This window comes from Brachyhypopomus gauderio, unplaced genomic scaffold (genome assembly GCF_052324685.1).
Source record: "Brachyhypopomus gauderio isolate BG-103 unplaced genomic scaffold, BGAUD_0.2 sc45, whole genome shotgun sequence".
NCBI classification, from domain to species: Eukaryota; Metazoa; Chordata; class Actinopteri; order Gymnotiformes; family Hypopomidae; genus Brachyhypopomus; species Brachyhypopomus gauderio.
In genome coordinates, this window is record NW_027506871.1 from 2,838,731 (window position 1) to 2,858,817 (window position 20,087).

At 40.6% G+C, this 20,087-nt stretch overlaps 2 protein-coding genes across 3 annotated transcripts in view; one reads left to right on the forward strand and one right to left on the reverse strand.

The window, feature by feature from the left end:
* Positions 1–20,087, forward strand: part of LOC143486824 (asialoglycoprotein receptor 1-like) — a 42,617-nt gene that overhangs the window by 16,371 nt on the left and 6,159 nt on the right. The window contains exon 3 of the mRNA XM_076986281.1: positions 97–201. Coding sequence (XP_076842396.1) covers positions 97–201 — 105 coding nt within the window. The remainder of the gene's footprint in view (positions 1–96; positions 202–20,087) is intronic.
* Positions 9,312–17,755, reverse strand: LOC143486823 (sterile alpha motif domain-containing protein 3-like). 2 transcript variants are annotated; one of them, XM_076986280.1, is made up of 6 exons: positions 16,129–17,755; positions 15,173–15,223; positions 11,450–12,451; positions 10,988–11,143; positions 10,287–10,379; positions 9,312–9,892 (listed from the first exon to the last, which is right to left on the reverse strand). In XM_076986280.1, the coding sequence occupies exons 3-6, from the start codon at positions 12,443–12,445 to the stop codon at positions 9,584–9,586; spliced, it is 1,554 nt and encodes a 517-aa protein (XP_076842395.1). In that variant the 5' UTR covers positions 12,446–12,451; positions 15,173–15,223; positions 16,129–17,755; the 3' UTR covers positions 9,312–9,583. The 2 variants fall into 2 exon arrangements, with proteins under 2 accessions (XP_076842395.1, XP_076842394.1); XM_076986279.1 differs by having other exon boundaries at positions 15,173–17,755.

The following is a 20,087-nucleotide window of genomic DNA, read 5'->3' on the forward strand; positions in this document are numbered from 1 at the left end:
ACACACACACACACACACACACACACACACACACACACACACACACACACACACACACACACACTCATCCATCCATACTGTGTGTTATTATTATAGAGGTGCAGGTGGACAGCAAGTTCTCTACAGTACAAGTGGAAATGAGCAACTTGACTCTGTCCCTACAGTCTCTGACCTCCAAAATACAGCAGCTGGAGAATCAAGGTCTCTCTCACACACACACTCACCTCACACACTACATATATATATATATATATATATATATATATATATATATATATATATATATATATATATATATATATATGGGCATAGATTAATTTTTTAAATCTAGATTAATCTCACTGAAATCTTGAAATTAATCTAGATTAAAATGGTTCATTCAGAATATGTGTGCTATCCACGTAATGACTAAAAGTCAGTCTTTCAGATAGGGTTTCTAACCATGCTTATGGGCCGGCAGCTAGTGCCAATTCACTGAGTGAAGAGATTGGTTAACTTGTCTGATAGAGCTGCGCTGACCTTGACTCGGTTGCACTCAGAGCAGTAGGAGCAAACCTGGCGGCTTCGTGGCTGCATCCATGTAAGCACACGTGCCATTTCTTGTGGTTGCTAGTCTTTGTAATTCACAGGTTTGAAAACGCGTTCTCGCCCCCTACAGTGCAATTTGGTTAGGAATACAGCCAAGCTAAACTACTGAAGCTTGTTCGGGAACCGAGGCAGAAGCTGCTTAATCCAAAAATCCTGAGGAGGGAAACTTTATTAATAACGCAACTGAACAACAGCACTGTTCACTCTCCAACCCTTTTCCCACTAGTCTGCTGCACCCGTGGTGCACGCAGGCGCCGACCCCCCAGTATCACTTAAAGGGCTAAGACTCCTTGAGTGGCCAAGTGCCTGTCCGTTAGGGAATACGCTGTGAGGATTAGTAGCCGCTACACTATCAAGGTGAAAGTCATCATAGTTTGCTTACCTATTTTGACCCAGTTCCCAACCCAACTTTAAGAATAGATTAATGGTGATATTTTTCATATCGCCCGATAAGAGTATCACATTATCGAACGCTGTTAATGCCGATAACAGCCCACAACTAATATATATATAAATATATACACACACATACACACTCACTGGCCTCTTTACTATGTCCAACTGCTCATTAATGTCGAATCAGCCAATCACACGACAGCAACTCAATGCATTTAGGCATGTAGACATGGCAAAGACGATCTGCTGCAGTTCAAACCGAGCATCAGAATGGGGAAGAAAGGTGATTTCTCCGGTTCCAGGTCGCTGCTCATGTGGTTGACCGGCTGACTCGCAGAGCAAGCTTTTTGTCTTTTATCTGTATCTTTAGTCTTTTTTGTGTCTTAATCTATTTTCCAAGTTTTTCTCTGTCTCAAAGTGTTCTATTTGCTACAATCTTGACCCCAGTGAATACACTCTTGCGACCATGCAACCAGAGTGCTCACTAGTGCTAGCCTCTCTGCTAACGCTAAGATCATGAACTCGGTAGTCATTTCTCCAACCTTCGAACTTACTGGTATATCCCCATTGCTATGGATATTTACGGACACCTCTGGACATTACTTCTTTTGCACTTTCTCCTTTCACAAAGGATCATTTCCACCAATGAATTACATATCCCTGTCGACCAGCAGATTGTTTACTCCAGAGACTTCCTGCTGCAGTTCAGCCTTAACAAGCAACACACCATCAACACAGACTTGTTCCCCGAGCACTGCCTCAAGATGGCACAGAGTATGGCTGCCGTGCCACGAGCTCCCCATAGTTTATGCAACTTTTATGTTACTTTATGTTTGTTTGTAGCTTTGTTTGCACTAAATGTTGCCAGCACCTTCATCTACGACAGACAATCACTTCTGGACATCAGTTTAGCGCAGGGGTAATCAATTAAATCTTTCCGCGGTCCATTTTTGGCAGATAGCTCAGACCTTAGGTCCGGGTCTGCGGTGGCGAACGAAAGTTGTTGAGCGGGGGGGGGGGGGGGGGGCAACGAAAGTTGTTGAGGGGGGGGGGGGGGGGCAACGTAACACTCAAATGGGTGGTGAACGTAACACTCGTCTGAAAATAAATTCTCCGGTTTAAAATATAGTCTCCCGTTAAAATTTTTTTGGCATTTGGGTCCATATCCAGTTAATCAGGAATGTGATTGGGTCCGGACAGGATGGCGTTCGGGTCCGGATCCGGACCGCGGTCCGCCATTTGGTGATACCTGGTTTAGCGATTACTCACCGCACCCCGGACTTCGAGTTTCTGAACAGCGTTCCTTGGTTTACAAACAGAGACGAGCCTCCATTCATCTGTACCGCACATCCGAAGAAACGACGCCGGCGACAAAAGCGAGGCAGCAGAGCTGGAGCCTTGGTCAGGCTGAGACAACACACCAACTGACCACTACTTCCCAGTATTTTACTGGCTAATGTGCAGTCCCTGGAAAATAAACTCAGCGAACTCCATGCACAGATTTTGTTCCAGTGAGAGATAAGGGACTGCTGTGTAATCTGCATCACTGAAACCTGGCTAACACCTGAAACTCTGGACCGAGCCGTCGAGCCTGTGGGGTTCTCGGTGCACCGCGCAGACAGAATGAAAGACCTCTCTGGAAAAAGCAAAGGCGGTGGTGTATGTGTTTTGATCAACAATCCTTGGTGTGATCAGAGAAATGTGCACTTTATTGAGTCCTACTGCTCCCTGGTCCTGGAATACCTGATCATCTCATGTAGACCGGTGTGGCTGCTGAGAGATTTTTCGGGGGTCACTCTCACTGCTATTTACATCCCCTCACAAACGGACATGGCCCTGGCATTGGGGAAACTACACGAAGCCGTTAATAAGCAGGAGACCTTGCGCCCCGAGGCTGCGTTCATTGTCGCTGGAGACTTTAACAAGGCAAACTTTCGTAAAGTTGCTCCTAAGTTCTTTCAGCATTCAGCACATCACATGCAGCACACAGAAAACACACACGCTGGATCACTGCTACACATCCCTCCGGAAAGCTTACAAAACCCTCCACCGCCTTCCATTTGGCAAATCAGATCACTCCTCCATACTTCTCCTACCCACTATAACAATGTAACAATGTAAGGAGTTTGTGGCAGGGGTTAAACATTATCACAGACTTTAAAATAAAACCTTGCAGTGCAACAAACATCCCAGCTGCGCTTCCGGACGAGCTGAATGCGTTCTACGCCTGTTTTGAGGTAAACAACGCTGCGCCTCTAGGAAACGCCCCCTCTACCCCTCCACCGCTGCACCCACCTCTCTCACTCTCTCCGTGGCTGATGTACACAAATCCTTTAAGTGCATTAACAGCAGGAAAGCAGCTGGACCTGACTGCATCCCTGGACGGGTCCTCAAAGTCTGTGCTGATCAGCTCGCGGGAGTGTTCACAGACATTTTTACTCTCTCCCTCTCCCTCTCAGTTGAGCCGAAGTGTTTCAAACAGGCCACTATTGCCCCAATTCCCAAGACCCCCAGCACATCCTGCTTAAATGACTGGTGTCCAGTGGCTCTGATGCCCACTATAAGCAAATGCTTTGAGAGGCTAGTGAGGGACTTCATCTGCTCCTCAATACCTGCAACGCTCGATCCACTGCAGTTTGCGTACAGGATAAACCGATCCACAGATGACGCAATTGCCCTGACACTGCACACTGTTCTCTCCCACCTGGAGAAAAGGGACACTTATGTGAGAATGTTGTTTGTTGACTACAGCTCAGCATTCAACACCATTGTGACACCAAGCTCCAGGCTAGACACCAAGCTCCGGGACCTGGGACTGAATAATAATAATAATAATAATAATAATCTTTATTTGTATAGCACCTTTCATACATACATGCAAATCAAAGTGCTTTACAGTATAAATAAAAGAAACATAAAAAGGAGAAGACAAAAAGAAAATGTTAGAAGAAATTAAGGATAAAATTAAAATAACATAAAATGTAAAAAAGTAAAGTAAACAATATAATAAAAAAGTAAAGTAAATAAAACTATTAAGATAATTTAGCTCACCCACGCTCTCTAGAACAACAAACACTCACACTTCACTCTCACTGGTTTTATGCGAACTGTGTGCTCGTGGGCCCACAGTTATGCACGGCCACCTGGTGCTCGACTCCCAGCCGAGGGTGAAATTCCCAATCACTCAGTTACCCTGCCTGGTAACCACCAATGGTGCCACCTGTATACCCCCCCATGGAGTTCGACAGCCAAACCTCTCGACTCTTGTCGAGTTAGATCCCCTGATCCTGACAGTTCCCTATGAACTGCGTCTGGCGTCGCCTGTGTATACACACACCAGGAGAGAAGTCACAACCTCTGCAATAAGTTTCTGCTGAGGAGAGAGACAAAGTTTAACTAAAAGCAGATCTAAAGAGGAAGTAAATATAAGAAGATAAAAATAAAATATTAAAATTAAAGATAAAAAGAAATAATTAAATAAAGTGACAAATTATAAAATAATAGATTAGAGTTTCTTAACTAAAAGCAGATCTAAACAGGAATGTTTTGAGACTGTTCTTGAAACTATTCAGGGATGAAATGCCTCTGAGCTCTTCAGGAAGAGAATTCCAGAGCTTTGGGCCATAGTGGCTAAAAGCACCCTCGCCAATCTTTATTCGGCATCTAGGAATCACCAGTAGATAACTGTTTGAAGACCTCAGAGACCTGACTGGAACATATCTAACCATCATTTCACTGAGGTAAAGAGGGACAAGACCATGAAGACATTTAAAAACCATGACTAGAACCTTAAAATCTATCCTAAAGCTGACAGGTAACCAGTGCAGTGAGTGGAGTGCAGGTGTAATATGATCTCTCTTTCTCCTGCGGGTCAGAACCCTTGCAGCCGCATTCTGAACTCTCTGTAGGTGCGAAATAGAGCTCTTTGGAAGAGCAGATAGAACAGTGTTACAATAATCTAGCCTTGATGTGATAAATGCATGGACAAGTTTTTCACTGTCAGCAGGAGAGAGCATATCTCGTACCTTAGCAATGTTTCGAAGGTGAAAATAAGCTGTCTTGTAGTCATGATGTGTGATTTGAAGCTGAGCTCATTATCAAAGGTGACGCCCAGGTTCTTAACACATTGTCTGGCATTCAGATTCATTTGATTTAAATAGGTCTGGACATCATTCCTTTGTGAATCACTGCCAAGAACAAGAACCTCTGTCTTCTGTTTATTTAATTGCAGAAAATTGTCAGACATCCATGTCTGTATATCATCTATGCAGTCAAACAGTGAGCAAATTGATTTTAGGGCCTTAGGTTCTAGAGAAATGTAAAGTTCAGTGTCATCTGCATATTGATGATAACTAATACCATGTTTATTAATGATATGTGGTAACGGAAGCATATATAGGTTGAATAGTAACGGCCCAAGAATTGATCCTTGGGGGACGCCACAAGTCACGCCCAGTTAGGTACGATCTAAACCAGTCTAAGACTAAGCCACTAAGGCCTACCCAACTCTGTAGTCGATCAAGAAGAATTTCATGATCAACCATGTCAAAAGCGGTGCTTAAATCCAGCAGAAAAAGGACTGAGAGTTTGCCTGCATCCTTATTCAATCTCAAGTCATTTACTACCGTAACTAGGGCTGTTTCAGTGCTGTGGAGAGCTCTGAAACCAGATTGAAAAGTGTCATTTATTTGATTTACTTTTATATAATCATTCAACTGGATTGACACAACTTTTTCAATGATTTTGCAAAGAAAGGAAAGGTTAGATATAGGTCGATAATTATTGAGAATTGTGGGATCAAGATTCCTGTTCTTTAATAGTGGTTTAACCATTGCTGTTTTAAAAAAGTTGGGGAATTCACCCAATTGCAGAGACTGATTAACAATCGTTAGAACTTCATTTGCTAATGAGCTCAGAACCTGCTTGAAAAAGCATGTAGGTAAAGGGTCCAGTTCACAAGTAGAGGATTTTAGTGATGAAATCACATCAAGTAGTGTTACCATGTCAACTTCTTGGAAATAATACATATTAAAGTTAGGCTGAGTAACTGATATAAGGGTTGATAGTCTATTAGTGCTTGTTGCTATGTTCTGCCTTATACTAGTAATCTTGTCCCTAAAAATATTGCAAACTCATCACATTTTTCAACTGAAACAGTCTCAGGGAAGACACAGGAAGTGGGGTTTACTAGCTGATCTATACTTCTGAACAAGACAGCTGAGTTATTATTTGATGAATTGATTAAGGTAGAGAAATAGTTTTTCCTTGCTGATTTCACTTCACTGATGTAATTGTGCAATGTTGTTTTATAAATATCAAAGGGTACTTGCAATTTTGACCTTCGCCAACGTCTCTCAGTCTGCCTACAATCTTGCCTAAATTTTACAATAGAAGGAGTGTTTCTCCAGGGCAACTTAATTTTACCAGAGATAATTTTAGTTACCTTTGGTGCCACAGCATCAATACAGTTCTTTACTCTGTGTGTGAATGTTTTAACTAGCTCAACAATCTGTGCAGCTGGATCCTCAACTTCCTGTCAGGACGACGCCAAGTGGTGAAGATGGGCAACATCACCTCATCCTCAGTGACACTCAGCACAGAAGTTCCCCAAGGAGCTGATAATGGACTTCAGGAAGCAGAAGCAGGTTCACGCCCCCATCATCATCGACGGAGCCATGGTAGAAAGGGTCAGCAGCTTCAAGTTCCTCTGTGTCCACATCACGGAGGTGCTAACATGGAATGAACACACCACAAGGACAGTGAAGAAGGCACAACAGCGCCTCTTTTTCCTCAGGCGACTGAAGAAGTTTGGCCTGAACCCCCGCATCCTCAGGACATTCTACACCTGTACTGTGGAGAGTGTTCTGACTGGCTGCATCACCGCCTGGTACGGGAACTGTACTGCCCTTGAGCGTAAAGCCCTGCAAAGAGTGACACGGACAGCACAGAAGATCACCGGGGCTCAGTTGCCAAACCTCAAAGATTTTTACACCAGCCATTGTCTGAGGAGGACTACCAACATCATCAAAGACCCCACTGTTGCTTGCGCAGCCATTCTGCGTTAGGAAACGATTGGATGCGATTAACTTTCACGTTGGTACGGAGGGAAAGTAACACACGACCACCATTAGCTTTCTTTCACCGGAACTCTCTTAATGGAAGTTAAGCTCCCTCTTTATTTTCTTTCACATCCAGCATGTCAAAATAAAGGGCATTCACAATTTACATAATCAGTATATGAGAACATGTATATACAGACAGCCAACACCCCCACTTGTTCTCATTTTACAGAATGTCACATCGTACATATTTAACAAATTTACAAACCAAAAATAACATTTTTGAATTTTTCCATTTTACATTTTGTGACAGGTTTTGTCATCACATCAGCAACCATTTTCTCTGTAGGACAGTACTCGATTGTAATTTTGTTGTCACTGAGTGCTGACCGAATGAAATGGTATCGAATGTCAACGTGTTTGCTTCTCTGACGACACACTGGGTTTTTGGAAAGAGCTATTGTTCCCTGATTGTCTTCAAATATTTTCACAGGTACATCATGATGCCTACAATCCATTCCCTTCAGTAGCTGCTTGAGATACAAACTCTCTTGGGTCGTGGCCGCAAGAGCCATGTATTCTGCCTCACAAGTAGACAAGGCAACTGTGGGCTGTTTCTTTGATTTCCAAGAAAACAAGGGTCCATCACTATTCAGGATAAAGCAATACCCAGTTGTGCTTCGTCTGTCATTTAAGTCTGATGCCCAGTCTGCATCACTGTAAGCTTCCAGCTTGAAACTTTTGTCACTCTTTTTGTAGCATAACTCATAGTCAATTGTACCCTTCAGGTATCGTAACACATGTTTAGCTGCAATCAAATGCTGTTTGTGTGGTTTTGCAAGATGCTATGACAGCTTGCTTACAGTCCAACTTAAATCTGGTCTTGTGCATGTCATCACATAAATAAGACTACCCACTATTTCCCGGTACAGTGTATTGTCGACTGGATCACAATTTGAATTTAGGTCCCATTTTTGTTCACTTGGTGTCGTTCTTGTCTTGCAGTCTGACATGCCGAATCTTTCTATTATTCTGGATCTGTGTCTTTTCTGGTTCATCTTTACAATCCCTGGGCTTTGATCAAAGTCTATGCCCAGAAAATGTCTCAGTCTCCCTAGATCCTTCATCTTAAATTTTTCAGCCAGCTTTTTCTTTACTTCCCTGAGTTGATTGTCATCACTGGCTGCAATGATAAGATCATCAACCCAAAGAATCAGTATCACCCTCCCATTTTGATACTCTCTGCTGTAGACACAATGGTCAACAGGGTTCTGCACAAATCCAATTTCAACTAAATGGTCATGCAACACTTTATTCCAATTCCTACCAGACTGCTTCAATCCGTACGACTTATTCAATTTACACACCAATTTTTCCGTTGCATGTGATTTCACCTCGAAACCCTCTGGTTGCTCCATATAAACTTCGCAATCTATAGGAGCATGTAGATAAGCTGTTTTGATGTTCATTTGGTGTAACTATAGATCATATTGTGCTGACATTTGCATCAGTGCACGTATTGATGTGATGTCAGCAGTTGGCGAAAACGTTTCCTTGTAGTCTACACCCTTTATTTGGCTATAGCCCTTGGCTACGTACCTTGCTTTGTACGTTTTTGATCTGCCAGCTTCACTAATTGAATAGACCCATCTACCCCCCACTGCCTGTTTACCTTCTGGCAATGGGGTTAGTGTGTATGTGTTGTTTTCAATGAGAGAATGCATCTCCTCATTCATAGCGTCCATCCACAGATTTGCTGAACTCACTGCCTCTCTGTAATTTTGAGGCAAGTCATTGACTCTATAACAATAGTCAATATTTGCTAGTGTTTGATCACCGTTTTCTACACTGAAAAAAATCATGAGTTGGATTTACTTAAAAAAATCAAGGCAACGTTCTGCACCAATTTTTTTAAGTAAATTCAACTTGATCAATTTTTAAGTAAGTTCAACTCATTTGTTTTTTTTTACACCAACTCAATTGTATTAGATTCATACAACTTAATATCAAGTCAGTCCAACTCAAAGAACTCAAGTTCAATTTACATATTTACCTTAAAATATTAAGTCAGTCTAATTCAATGAAATCAAGTTCAATTTACATATTTACCTTAAAATATTAAGTCAGTCTAACTCAATGAAATCAAGTTCAATTTACATATTCACCTTAAAATATTAAGTCAGTCTAACTCAATGAAATCAAGTTTAATTTACATATTCACCTTATTGAATAATAAAGCTAAAAAAACACATACAAAATGTATTACTTAAATTTTTTTATTCATTCCTCATTCAATTAACTGCTGTTAGCCTATGAAGTGCATAAAACAAAAAACAAATTTGTAGTCAATAACATCTTGCAATATTATAAAATGACAACATGTCATTAGCCAAAAATATCAATTAAAAAACAAAAACAAAGTCTTTCAAACAATCCCCGAGCATTAGCAACTTGCACATACCTCTTTTGAGACACCGATATCAATGTGTGGATGTCAAATCAAATCAAAATCAAATATATTTGATTTGATATCCACACATTTAACACAGCAACTTGGACTTCAGTGTGTGCACCTTTGGTGAAAGTTTCCCACTGTCAAGTTCTAACAGCATCTTTTGACAACATTCAAATGTATACCTGAGCTGTTTGGGGTAACTAAGGTTGACAGCATAAATAAGACCCAGTAGCAAGGCACATGCCCTTGCTACACTGGACAACCCAGCCAGAACTTCTCTGCCTTCCAGCACAATTCCAACATCCAACGGATCATCCTCCGTAGAACCACCTTTGGTGACAATTTTCATGGTGTGCTGTTTAAGATCGTCTTGTACTTCATCAGGTGAAGCACCCTAAAATAAAAAAAGCATATTTAATGCTACATTGACACATTTCTGCACATCAACACTAAGACGGTTTTACACATTACGCCAGAAAGAGGAATTAAACCAGCAACATTTACAATATTACACAAACTAGTGAAATGCAGTTTCTAATGTTAGCTATTCCACAAGTGGTCAGTAGCCATCTGGAGAGATATTAAGCTATGCAATCTAATATAGCCACCCACACCTCTATGGTAATTTTGGTGCAGCACCTCTGGTGTGAATGAACTTCTACACTACATTTAATTGATAGTTAATTGCTGTCTTGTGACTGACAACCATATTCGCAAATGGCTGCAAAACTATCACCTAAACACCATTTAGAAGCACAAATCTCTTCTGAAGTTGTACATTTACTTACATGGTAATCCTTAATGAGATCATCAACCTTTTCAGAGAAGTACACTATCAAGCAGCGGATCACCACGTCTCTGCGCATTTCAGTAGTCTCATCCTATTAATGAAAAAAGAGAAACATTTACATGTCTAAACTACAGAGCTGAATTTTGGCCTGCATCTTCTCATTACATACTGTAATGGTATTATGAAACGCACACTGTTGTATAAATTTTAATTGCCATACCAAATGAAATACCATACCACTCAGCGCTGATGGAGTCAAACATTATGGAATAAATACATTTTGCACAAAATATTTGAGGTTCCTTGATTTGTGTATTAGGCTCATCATGGCAAAAGTCTTTGTACCAAATACCAATTTGATTCCAGCAACATCTCTCAAACCAAATATTTGTTTAATTGGCAATGATTGAATATAAATAAAGAATCGAGAGAATGAGTTTTGCAGAATTATAAATAGAGGGGGGTTCACCACTCTGTAAAAGACAGCACGGGCAGTGCAACAATTCAAAAATAACATGTTTCCAATTCAAAATGGTGAAGTTTGGGACTCTTTTTACACCAATCATGTATGTTTTTAGTAGTATTACTCAAATTAATATTATTTGTATGTTTATGAAAGGATCTAGCTCTAAAAGGGTCTCTAATACCTGTACAACCTGCAAATTTGGCATCATGTCAGTCTATCAACCACCATAATACCTGATTCAAAACATCTAGAAGGTGACACATCTTCCGTCCAGCAGCACCTCCTTTAGCACGGAACAAAGTCAGGAGCCTCACTGTGTGCTTGTCCAAATTTGCAGCAAATGTTGCTTCCAGTTCAATGGTTGTAATTCTTTTGAATTCTTCCTTTATCTACAATTATGAAGGAAAAAAAAATCATTAATTAGATTTTTTTAAATTATGAAAATATAAGTAATATTAGCAGTCCCATTTCACATTAAGGGTAACTGTATAGGGTTTTTTAATGGTTCATAAATGGATTTATATGCAACTAGCAATTATGTACCATTAAGTCAATTAATTAACATTAATTAACAGTACTTCTGAATATGGGATTACGCTCCTAAGTGATTTGTAACCATTAAATTACATAAAAAATATTAATATAGTGGACCTTATGGAATAGTGTTACAATTAGCACACTCATACAGCAAATACCTGAATAGCTTCAAACAAAGCTGGCCATCTATGAAGAAGATCTTCTATGGCAGGGTTTTCATTCACCACTTCCTGTCTTCGATATGAAAATGTTTTTGACATCTTCTCACTTATGGTCTTCTGATTATCTTTCTTCTTAACCTCACTGAGAAGATCTACCCTATCCTTTTCAAGACTTTGTTTGGATTCTCCAGTGGGGTAGGGGGGGAGGAAATTAACCTCTGCTTTACGTGGTTTTTTGACCCCTTTCGCTGCTGCTGTCTTGTTGGAGGCGGAGTTGACGACAAGCTCTGGACATCCCAGTCTTCTCAATTTAGACCTGTAATTTCCCATCTTATATTTTAGCCTTGTTTGCCACCCATACAACCCAGAGAAAGAACCTGGTTCCTTCAAGCATGGATGCTTTTGTATTAATGCCTCAGCAACATTACATATCTGCTCACTGGTTGGATATGCACAAAACTGGTAGATCCTTTCAGCCAGTTTTTCAAGAACATCGGACTTGATGCTTGGATTGTTCAGACATGTGCCATCCTTTCTAAATGCAGCATTAGCAGACTCGAGTATCAGCTCTGTATCATAAGCAAACTCTGGAATTTCAAATGGAGACGGCCACTGTTGTGATCTCCCACGGTTCTCCGCAGAAGAGAGAATTATGGTTTCAGCAGATGAAGTATGAGATGAGGAACTAGAAGATCTATCTGACAGTGTAGAGACAGGACCTGCTGGGTGAGTTTCTGTTAAAGTTATATACAAAGGCTCAACAAGAACTACTTTGACAGTGTCTTTGTCTTTAAGATCTGCTGTTGTGGTCAAGGAAAAAAAATCACCAAACTCCGCATCCTTATAGAGTAGGCTGAAGTTTCCCTGAAGCTGAAAGGTCTCTCTGATTATCAATTCCAGGTCTTCACGTGTACCAGGGATCCCTGAAGGCAAGACCAGCTTTCGTATATCATGGTCATCCAGAATCACACGCAGCTTTGCTGGTTCAGACATCCTTTCCTTTTAGCAAAATGGAGAAAATTAAGGTTAAAAAAGAAAAGCAAAAACTACAATGAAAACATAAAATATAAAAGCACTATAAAAGAATACTGATTTAGAGTGGAAGGCAAATGGCACGCTTGAGTGTAACCATAGTCCGCCCTGCAACTCTGTACGCTGATAATGGCATAACATCATACAACTCCTGTTGCTCAAGTACTAGAAAATGCCCAGTTGTTTCCAGCTCATAAGACCTCAAATGCTGATTGTACCAGGCCTGACAAGTCTTCACAATGAACGCGAACGTCTCACCAACAATCATTATTTGTTGTATTTGCACAAAATCTGGAAGCCCTGCAGTAGATCCATAAGGCAAAATCATGCCTTTTGAGTACCTCGTTCCACAGTACAGTGCTGTATCTGCCAAATTAACCGTTGCACTGTTAACAATTTTTTTTTGTATTGCTTCTCGTACATCACTGCTTAGCAAATCCAGAGGTACTTCAGACACACGTGAGACACAAAGAGCTGGTTTCAGACAACTTGTATCATTCGTCTGATAAGCCATCAAGAGCTGATGCTTCACAGCAAGAGAGAGCAAGATGTTTTTGAAAGAACTGGCATGCTGGACCACACGTTTAAAAAACCTGTGCTTTGCCTCAAAGCGCATTGTCCACAATGCCACTAAGGGACCAAATGCCTCTATTAAGTGTGGATAATGTTCAAGGTAATGATGCTTGGGTAACAAATTTTCCTTTGGAAAGACATCCAAGAATCTTTGCCTGTGCTCAGATATTTTTGTGTCAAGATAGCCAAGGGACTCCTGAGTGTGTACTGGGGAAACAATTATTTCCACAACTTCTTTCAGGTCCATCAGGATTAACCATGCTGGTTCATCAACTGGTATTTTGGGTCCAATAAGAAATGGAAGGAATCTTAAGAGAGCCCAGTTTTCATGGGCATTTCCTCCAATGCTCTTCTTAGCAGCAAAACCAGGTGACAACAATTTTGGGCAGATTGTTTTGTCAGACCACTTGAAAAGGAAACACTTTATTGCGTCATTTATCTCCAGTATTGTCAAATACTTCTTTTGAATGAATACACTCAAGCACAAGGCAACTTCAAGAGGAATGATTCCTTCAAAAAGATCGTGCAACAAATCTGGTGGGTAACCAGACAAGACATGAAAATGGTTCAGTTTTTCAGTCAAGGCACATTGTCTTTTGACACCACAGAAATGAACAAGACTTGAATCTTCTAACACTCTTTGCAAGTGTACAGAATGTTCCTCATGTGTTCGCATTTGAAAAGCACCAGTACGCACTTCTTTTAATTGAAATTCAGACCGTTGTGCGAGGCAAAATCTGCAAGTGTATTTCCCAGAAAAACTTTCCACAAATCCACCGATGGAATGTGCCCCTAAATTGTCAGCAACGACACACTGTACTGTGCCTTGGACATTTTTACCAAGCAGCGATATGAAGACTCCTTCCTCCTCTAAAGTTCTAAGGTCCTTCAAAAGTGGTTCAAGAAGAGATGCATAGCCATATCTTTTAACATCATCTGCTTTGCCCAGGATTGCCAAATAAATTGAAGTCAACTCAGATCGCAGTTGTGAGGGTATGTTGCCCAACGCCCAGTAAACTGCTGTAGTTTTATACTTCTTACGTGCTGTGCCAAGTGGATTGCAGACCTCAAAATCATCGACGTACAAGATCAATGAAATTTTAAATTCTCCACCAGATAGCAACTCATTTTGTCTAAAATATGTACCATCAAAATGGGACCTCAATTGGGGGACATCACTTTGGGAGGCTGCAAAGCCTTCAACAGCTCTTTGAAATATATCCTTGTCATTCAACAACTGGGACAAAGACTTAAGAATGGGAACATACTGGAATGTATTTTTTTCCTTAGCATCAATTATGTATTCCACAGGTTCCACAATGTTGAAGTTTTCTTTATAATATTCTCTTCTCTTGTATGAAGTTGAAAAAGGACCACCAGTTCCTAAAGCTCTGCTTAAGAAGTTGCATTCACATAGCTCATTTGCCAAGTCTGTGATTACTGAAGCATCAACAGGACAATTATGTTTTTGCAAAGTTTTTTCAATTATATCTTTAAATGTCTCAGTTGAGGCAACAGCAGAAATAAACTGTATATCTTCAACCAACTGGTCAATGCACTTGACTGAAACATGAAATGTAGTTTCCAATTTTAGGAGCACTGATCCAAATTTTCTCAAAGCAAGATTTGATGGGCAGTCCTTTTCCTCAACTACTGACAAATAATTACAGTCTCCATCTTCCTCATCCTGACTTGTGTTGCTCAGACCAACATGAACTGAATGTACACTCCTTTGTAAGACAACTGGTTTAAAATCATCAATGGAATGAGGAGTATGTTTTCTGCTTTTGTGGGCAGAAAAAGTGCCATACACATTTGTCCGGAAATCACAGTGATTAAACACGCAGTCAACAGTTTCCAGACACTTTAGATGACGCCCAAGGTGGGCAAAAAAATCACTTTCTGTTGAAAACCTACTTGCACCACAATTTTGACATGAAAAGAAAAGGGCCTCCTTTACTCCTTTGGAATCAACTGAGGCATGTTGTCTTGACAAATGTGAACGAAGTGCACTCAGTGTCTTAAAAGAGCATGGGCAATCAGAATAAAGGCACGGCTGAGACTTGTGGCGCCCAAGAGAGTCATGTTGTAATCGATAATGTTTCAAAAGATCACCTTTTTTAGGAAGAACAGTGCTACAGGATTTGCAGTGCCACTTCATGAACACTAGAAAAAAACAAAAACATAACAGATATTAATGCAAAAAATTTGATAGGGACACAGATAAATGTGAACAATCTTTGTTAACAAAGCCAGTTAGTGTTTGTTGAACATTGATTACAGCTGTAAAGGTGGATTTAATAGAAGTGTTAACAAAAACTACACCTGAGCAATGGTGCACAGAATATGTTTTTAAAGTGAATAAACTGAGAGAAAATGTTAATGTGAAAATGTTTCAACTGTTGAAATACTGGTGAGAAAAAGAGCACACTTTTAGGTATGCACCAATCTGGGAATTCTGGGCTGATCCGATCCGATATTACACATGTATACGTCTGACTATATGGACATTTATAACTTTCAGAGGGCCTACGCACACCAGTATAACTGTAGAAATAAATGCAACATTTTTTTGCAACATCACCTTATATTTTAGCTTTCAAACTGTATGCAAACTGTAGAATTAAAGATTTAGCTAGTTGCTATCTTTAGTGCTCTCCCCGGTAGCATTAGTGTGTTAGCTAGCTTAGCTCGTCACTATGGTTAGCTAGCCTGTCGCTAACGTTAGCTAGCCTGTCGCTATCTTTATTTCTCTCCCAGTAAAAGAGAATTACGAAATAGACTTTAAACGAGGAGAATTATAAAGCCATACTGCCTGCTGACCGACACCGGAAAGCGGAAAAGTAACATTTCTAATTAACTTTACCTCAGACAGAGGACTCTGTCAGTTTCTCCGAGTCCACCTCACCCTGAGACCGAGACCGGACTGGAGTACTACAACACTAATGGTTTATATAAAATACAGACAGTCCTCCTGCATCAGAAAACGTTTTATTTCCTTTATTTATGACCCCACTAAAAATACTCAACCAAAATGAGAATTAGCTCCGTTTAAAAACTTTAAAGCTTACCTGGGAAAAGTTCTCAAATCGGGATGGAGGACGTAACTTTCGTCGTCTTCATCTAGCAGGCATCGAGTTGAATGAACTTGAATTTGATTGGAAGTTGAAACAACTAAAAAAATATTCGTTCACACAATGTATTTATCTGAGTTCAAGGAATAATGACATTTCTGAATAGCATATACTCAATTACATCAAGTAAATCCAAAAAACTTAAATGTTTAAGTAGTTTTAATGGGTTTTTTTTATTCAGGCTTGTTGAGTCAAAGAACCATTTTTTTCAGTGTACATCAGATACAGTCTGATAGTTGGGGAGGCTTCCTATCTCTCTTAGGATAGCGGAAATTTTGATCACACCCTTCTACCAAGGTGTCCGCTTGTGCGCCCCTTCAGTTTCGACCGAAACCTCATCATCAGTCTGAGCATTTTGTACTGATGGTCTACGCTTCTCGCATCTGAAATCAGCTTCAGTCATTTGCAAGTCAGATTGTGTCTGCTGTTCTATGACTGTTTTGGGCCTAAACTTCACTAGCCTGTGATTGAGGACTTTTCCAGTAGTTGGAAAATAAACAAGGTAGGCAGGGCTGTACCTATCATAACCAGTGGTGGACTTAGCAATTTGGGGGCTCAAAGCGAATTTAGCTAGGGGGCCCATCAACATTAATATGCGAGAAATAAGTTCAAGTTCACACTACACGATTTTAGGCTGGTTTTTCAGTCGCCGACTGTTTTTGTAGATCGCCGACAGAAACTGGTCGGAGGCAAATCGGGGATCACTCGGCGTTCGCTCAGTCGTGTAGTGTGAACTGCTGAAAGACCCTCGCCGAGTGGTCGCCAACTCATCGCAGACGACCGGCAGATATCTAGCATGTTTAATATGTAGCATGTTTAATATGTAGCCCAGTCGGCGACTGTGAGTCAACAGCAGCGTCTAGCTTCATACAACTTTACTACAACACTGTGTTTAAGTTATTGTGACAGCACTGGAGAAATAGTGCGATTGACTATATCTATGTTCACTGCAACGGAGAGATGAAATAATTCTGGCAATTTGGGACTATGGAGTGGTTAAACGGTAAAAAAAAATAATAATAACGAAAATGTGGAGTACATGTACATTTTTTTTCTTCTACGTGGTGTTGCTGATTCTCGCGAGTGTTTCGTTTTCGTGGTCTCGAGTTTTTGGACGGCAGCCAGATGAGTCGGCGATTCCCCAGTCGTTTAATTTGTGAGCCCGCGTTGCCGATCAGTTATGTAGTGTGAAAGCCACAACAACTAAAAGACTCGCGATTACAGCACAACCAGTCGTGTAGTGCGAACGGCACAAAAACCTGACGACTGAAAAGTCGTGTAGTGTGAACCTGGCTTTAGCTAGACAAGGGGGCCCTACAGTGGGAGGGGCCCAAGGCAATTGCCTAGCAACGCCTCTATGCAAAGACCGCCTCTGATCATAACTAGTGTTGTCACGATACTAAGAATTACAACTTCGATACGATACTTTAAAAAGTATTGAAATTCGATACCATTTTCGATACCAAAGTCAGATACTGTGCTCATTTCTGTTTTAAAGGCTTTTTATTTATTTTTTATAAACAAACAAATGAATATTGTATTTTGTTTCACAAATGTCAAATAAATAAAAGGTGTAGTCCCTACCACATTAAAACAGAAAAATAAATAATTTCACATTAATATAAATTAACATAAATAATAGTAGTGCACTCTGGAATTCACATTTAGAAGTTAAAAAAGGCTAGTGCAAAAAGTGTATTTTAAGTATACTTTAAACAACTTTAAGTAACTTTAAGTCTTTAAGTAACTAAAATTTCAGTATTAGAGTAGAGGTCAGTATTCATAAATGATTGATCCGTTGTAGTACGATCACTCTTTTTTTTCTCCCTGTATGCTGTCGCACTTACGGCTCTTAATAGGTCTAACCTCGGTGTCAGTCAAACCAGAGAGAGAGAGATGGATGGCTGATCAGGGTATTTAACACCTGGATACCACGTACTATAGACACACCCTTTCTTCCATCCTAGCAAGTAGACGCCAGTGGTACTGCGACCTGCAGTTTTAGCATGGTATCTACATGTGGTTTCGCCACTCTGCTCTCTCTCGCTATTTACCTTTTTACTTAGAGTTCTTTTCTCCTACACTGCGTGCTGGCCCAGTTCCAAGTTTTCCTCATCACTACGTTCTTCCTATCCAGTTTGTTTTTTATTTCATGCTAGTGTGTCTTTCGCAGGCAGTTGCTTCCCCTGGTGTCCTTAGTTCACTTTTGTGTTTTTTTTCGTGTTGAATTTCTGTGCTTAGTTTGTTTCTCGTTTCTCTAACTGAGACCTCTGTAAAAAGAGCATGAGAAACAAAACAAATAAAAGACATGCTGAAACTTCAGCAAACCTAGAAACCAAAAAAATACATGGAAGACTTCAATGCATTTTTTTGGTTTCTAGGTTTGCTGAAGTTTCAGCATGTCTTTTATTTGTTTCGTTTCTCATGCTCTTTTTACAGAGGTCTCAGTTCATTGATTATTTTGTTGGTTTTGTGCTTGAGTCTGCTCTAATTACAAAATCCAAAGTTTTCCAATGGGGAAAACCGCTATTACACAAAAAACCAGTTGTTACAACCAAGGCAAGCAGAAGAGTATCTCTGAATGCACAACACGTCGAATCTTGAGGCGGATGGGCTACAGCAGCAGAAGACCACACTGGGTGACACTCCTGTCAGCTGAGAACAGGAAACTGAGGCTATAATTTGCATAGGCTCACCAAAATTGGACAATAGAAGATTGAAAAAACATTGCCTGGTCTGATTCTCAACTTCTGCTGCAACATTTGATAGTAGGGTCAGAATTTGGCATCAACAACATCAAAGCATGGATCCATTCTTCCTCATATCTATGGTTGAGGCTGGTGGTGGTGGTGCAGTCGTGTCAGAGATATTTTCCTGGCACACTTTGGGGCCCATTAGTACCAATTGAGCATTGTGTCAATGCCACAGCCTTCCTGAGTATTGTTGCTGACCATGTCCATCCCTTTATGACCACAGTGTACCCATCTTTTGTTTTACTTCCAGCAGGATAATGCGCCATGTCATAAAGCACGAATCTTCTCAGACAGGTTTCTTGAACACAACAATGTACTCAAATGTCCTCCACAGTCACCAGATCTCAGTCCAATAGAGCACCTTTGGGATGTGGTGGAACAGGAGATTCACATCATGGATGTGCAGCTGACAAATCTGCAGCAACTGCGTGATGATATCATGTTAATATGGACCAGACTCGCTGAGGAATGTTTCCAGTACCTTGTTGAATCTGCCATAAATGATTAAGGCAGTTCTGAAGGCAAAATTTTCCCTACTGTTCCTATAAAGTTGGGACCATGGAATTGTCCAAAATGTCTTGGTTTGCTGAAACATTCAGAGTTCCTTTCACTGGAACTAAGGAGCCAAGACCAGCTCCTGAAAAACAACCCCACACCATAATCCCCCCTCCACCAAACTTTACAATTGGCACAATGCAAACAGACAAGTAGTATTCTTCTGACAACCGCTAAACCCAGACTTGTCCATCAGATTGCCAGATGGAGAAAACAGGATTCATCACTCCAGAGAACGCAACTCCACTGCCCTAGAGTTCAGTGGCGGTGTGCTTTACACCACTGCATCCAACACTTTTCATTGCACTTGGTGATGTATGGCTTGGCTTGGATGCAGCTGCTCGATCATGCAAACCCATTCCATGAAGCTCTGCGCACTGTTCTTGAGCTAATCTGAAGGCCACATGAAGTTTGAATGTCTGTAGTGAATGACTCTGCAGAAAGTTGGTGACGTCTTCACACTATGCACTTCAGCATCCGCTGACCCTGCTCAGTCAGATTACGTGTCCTACCACTTTGTGGCTGAATTTCTGTCATTCCCAAACACTTCCATTTTCTTATAATACAGCTGACAGTTGACTGTGGAAT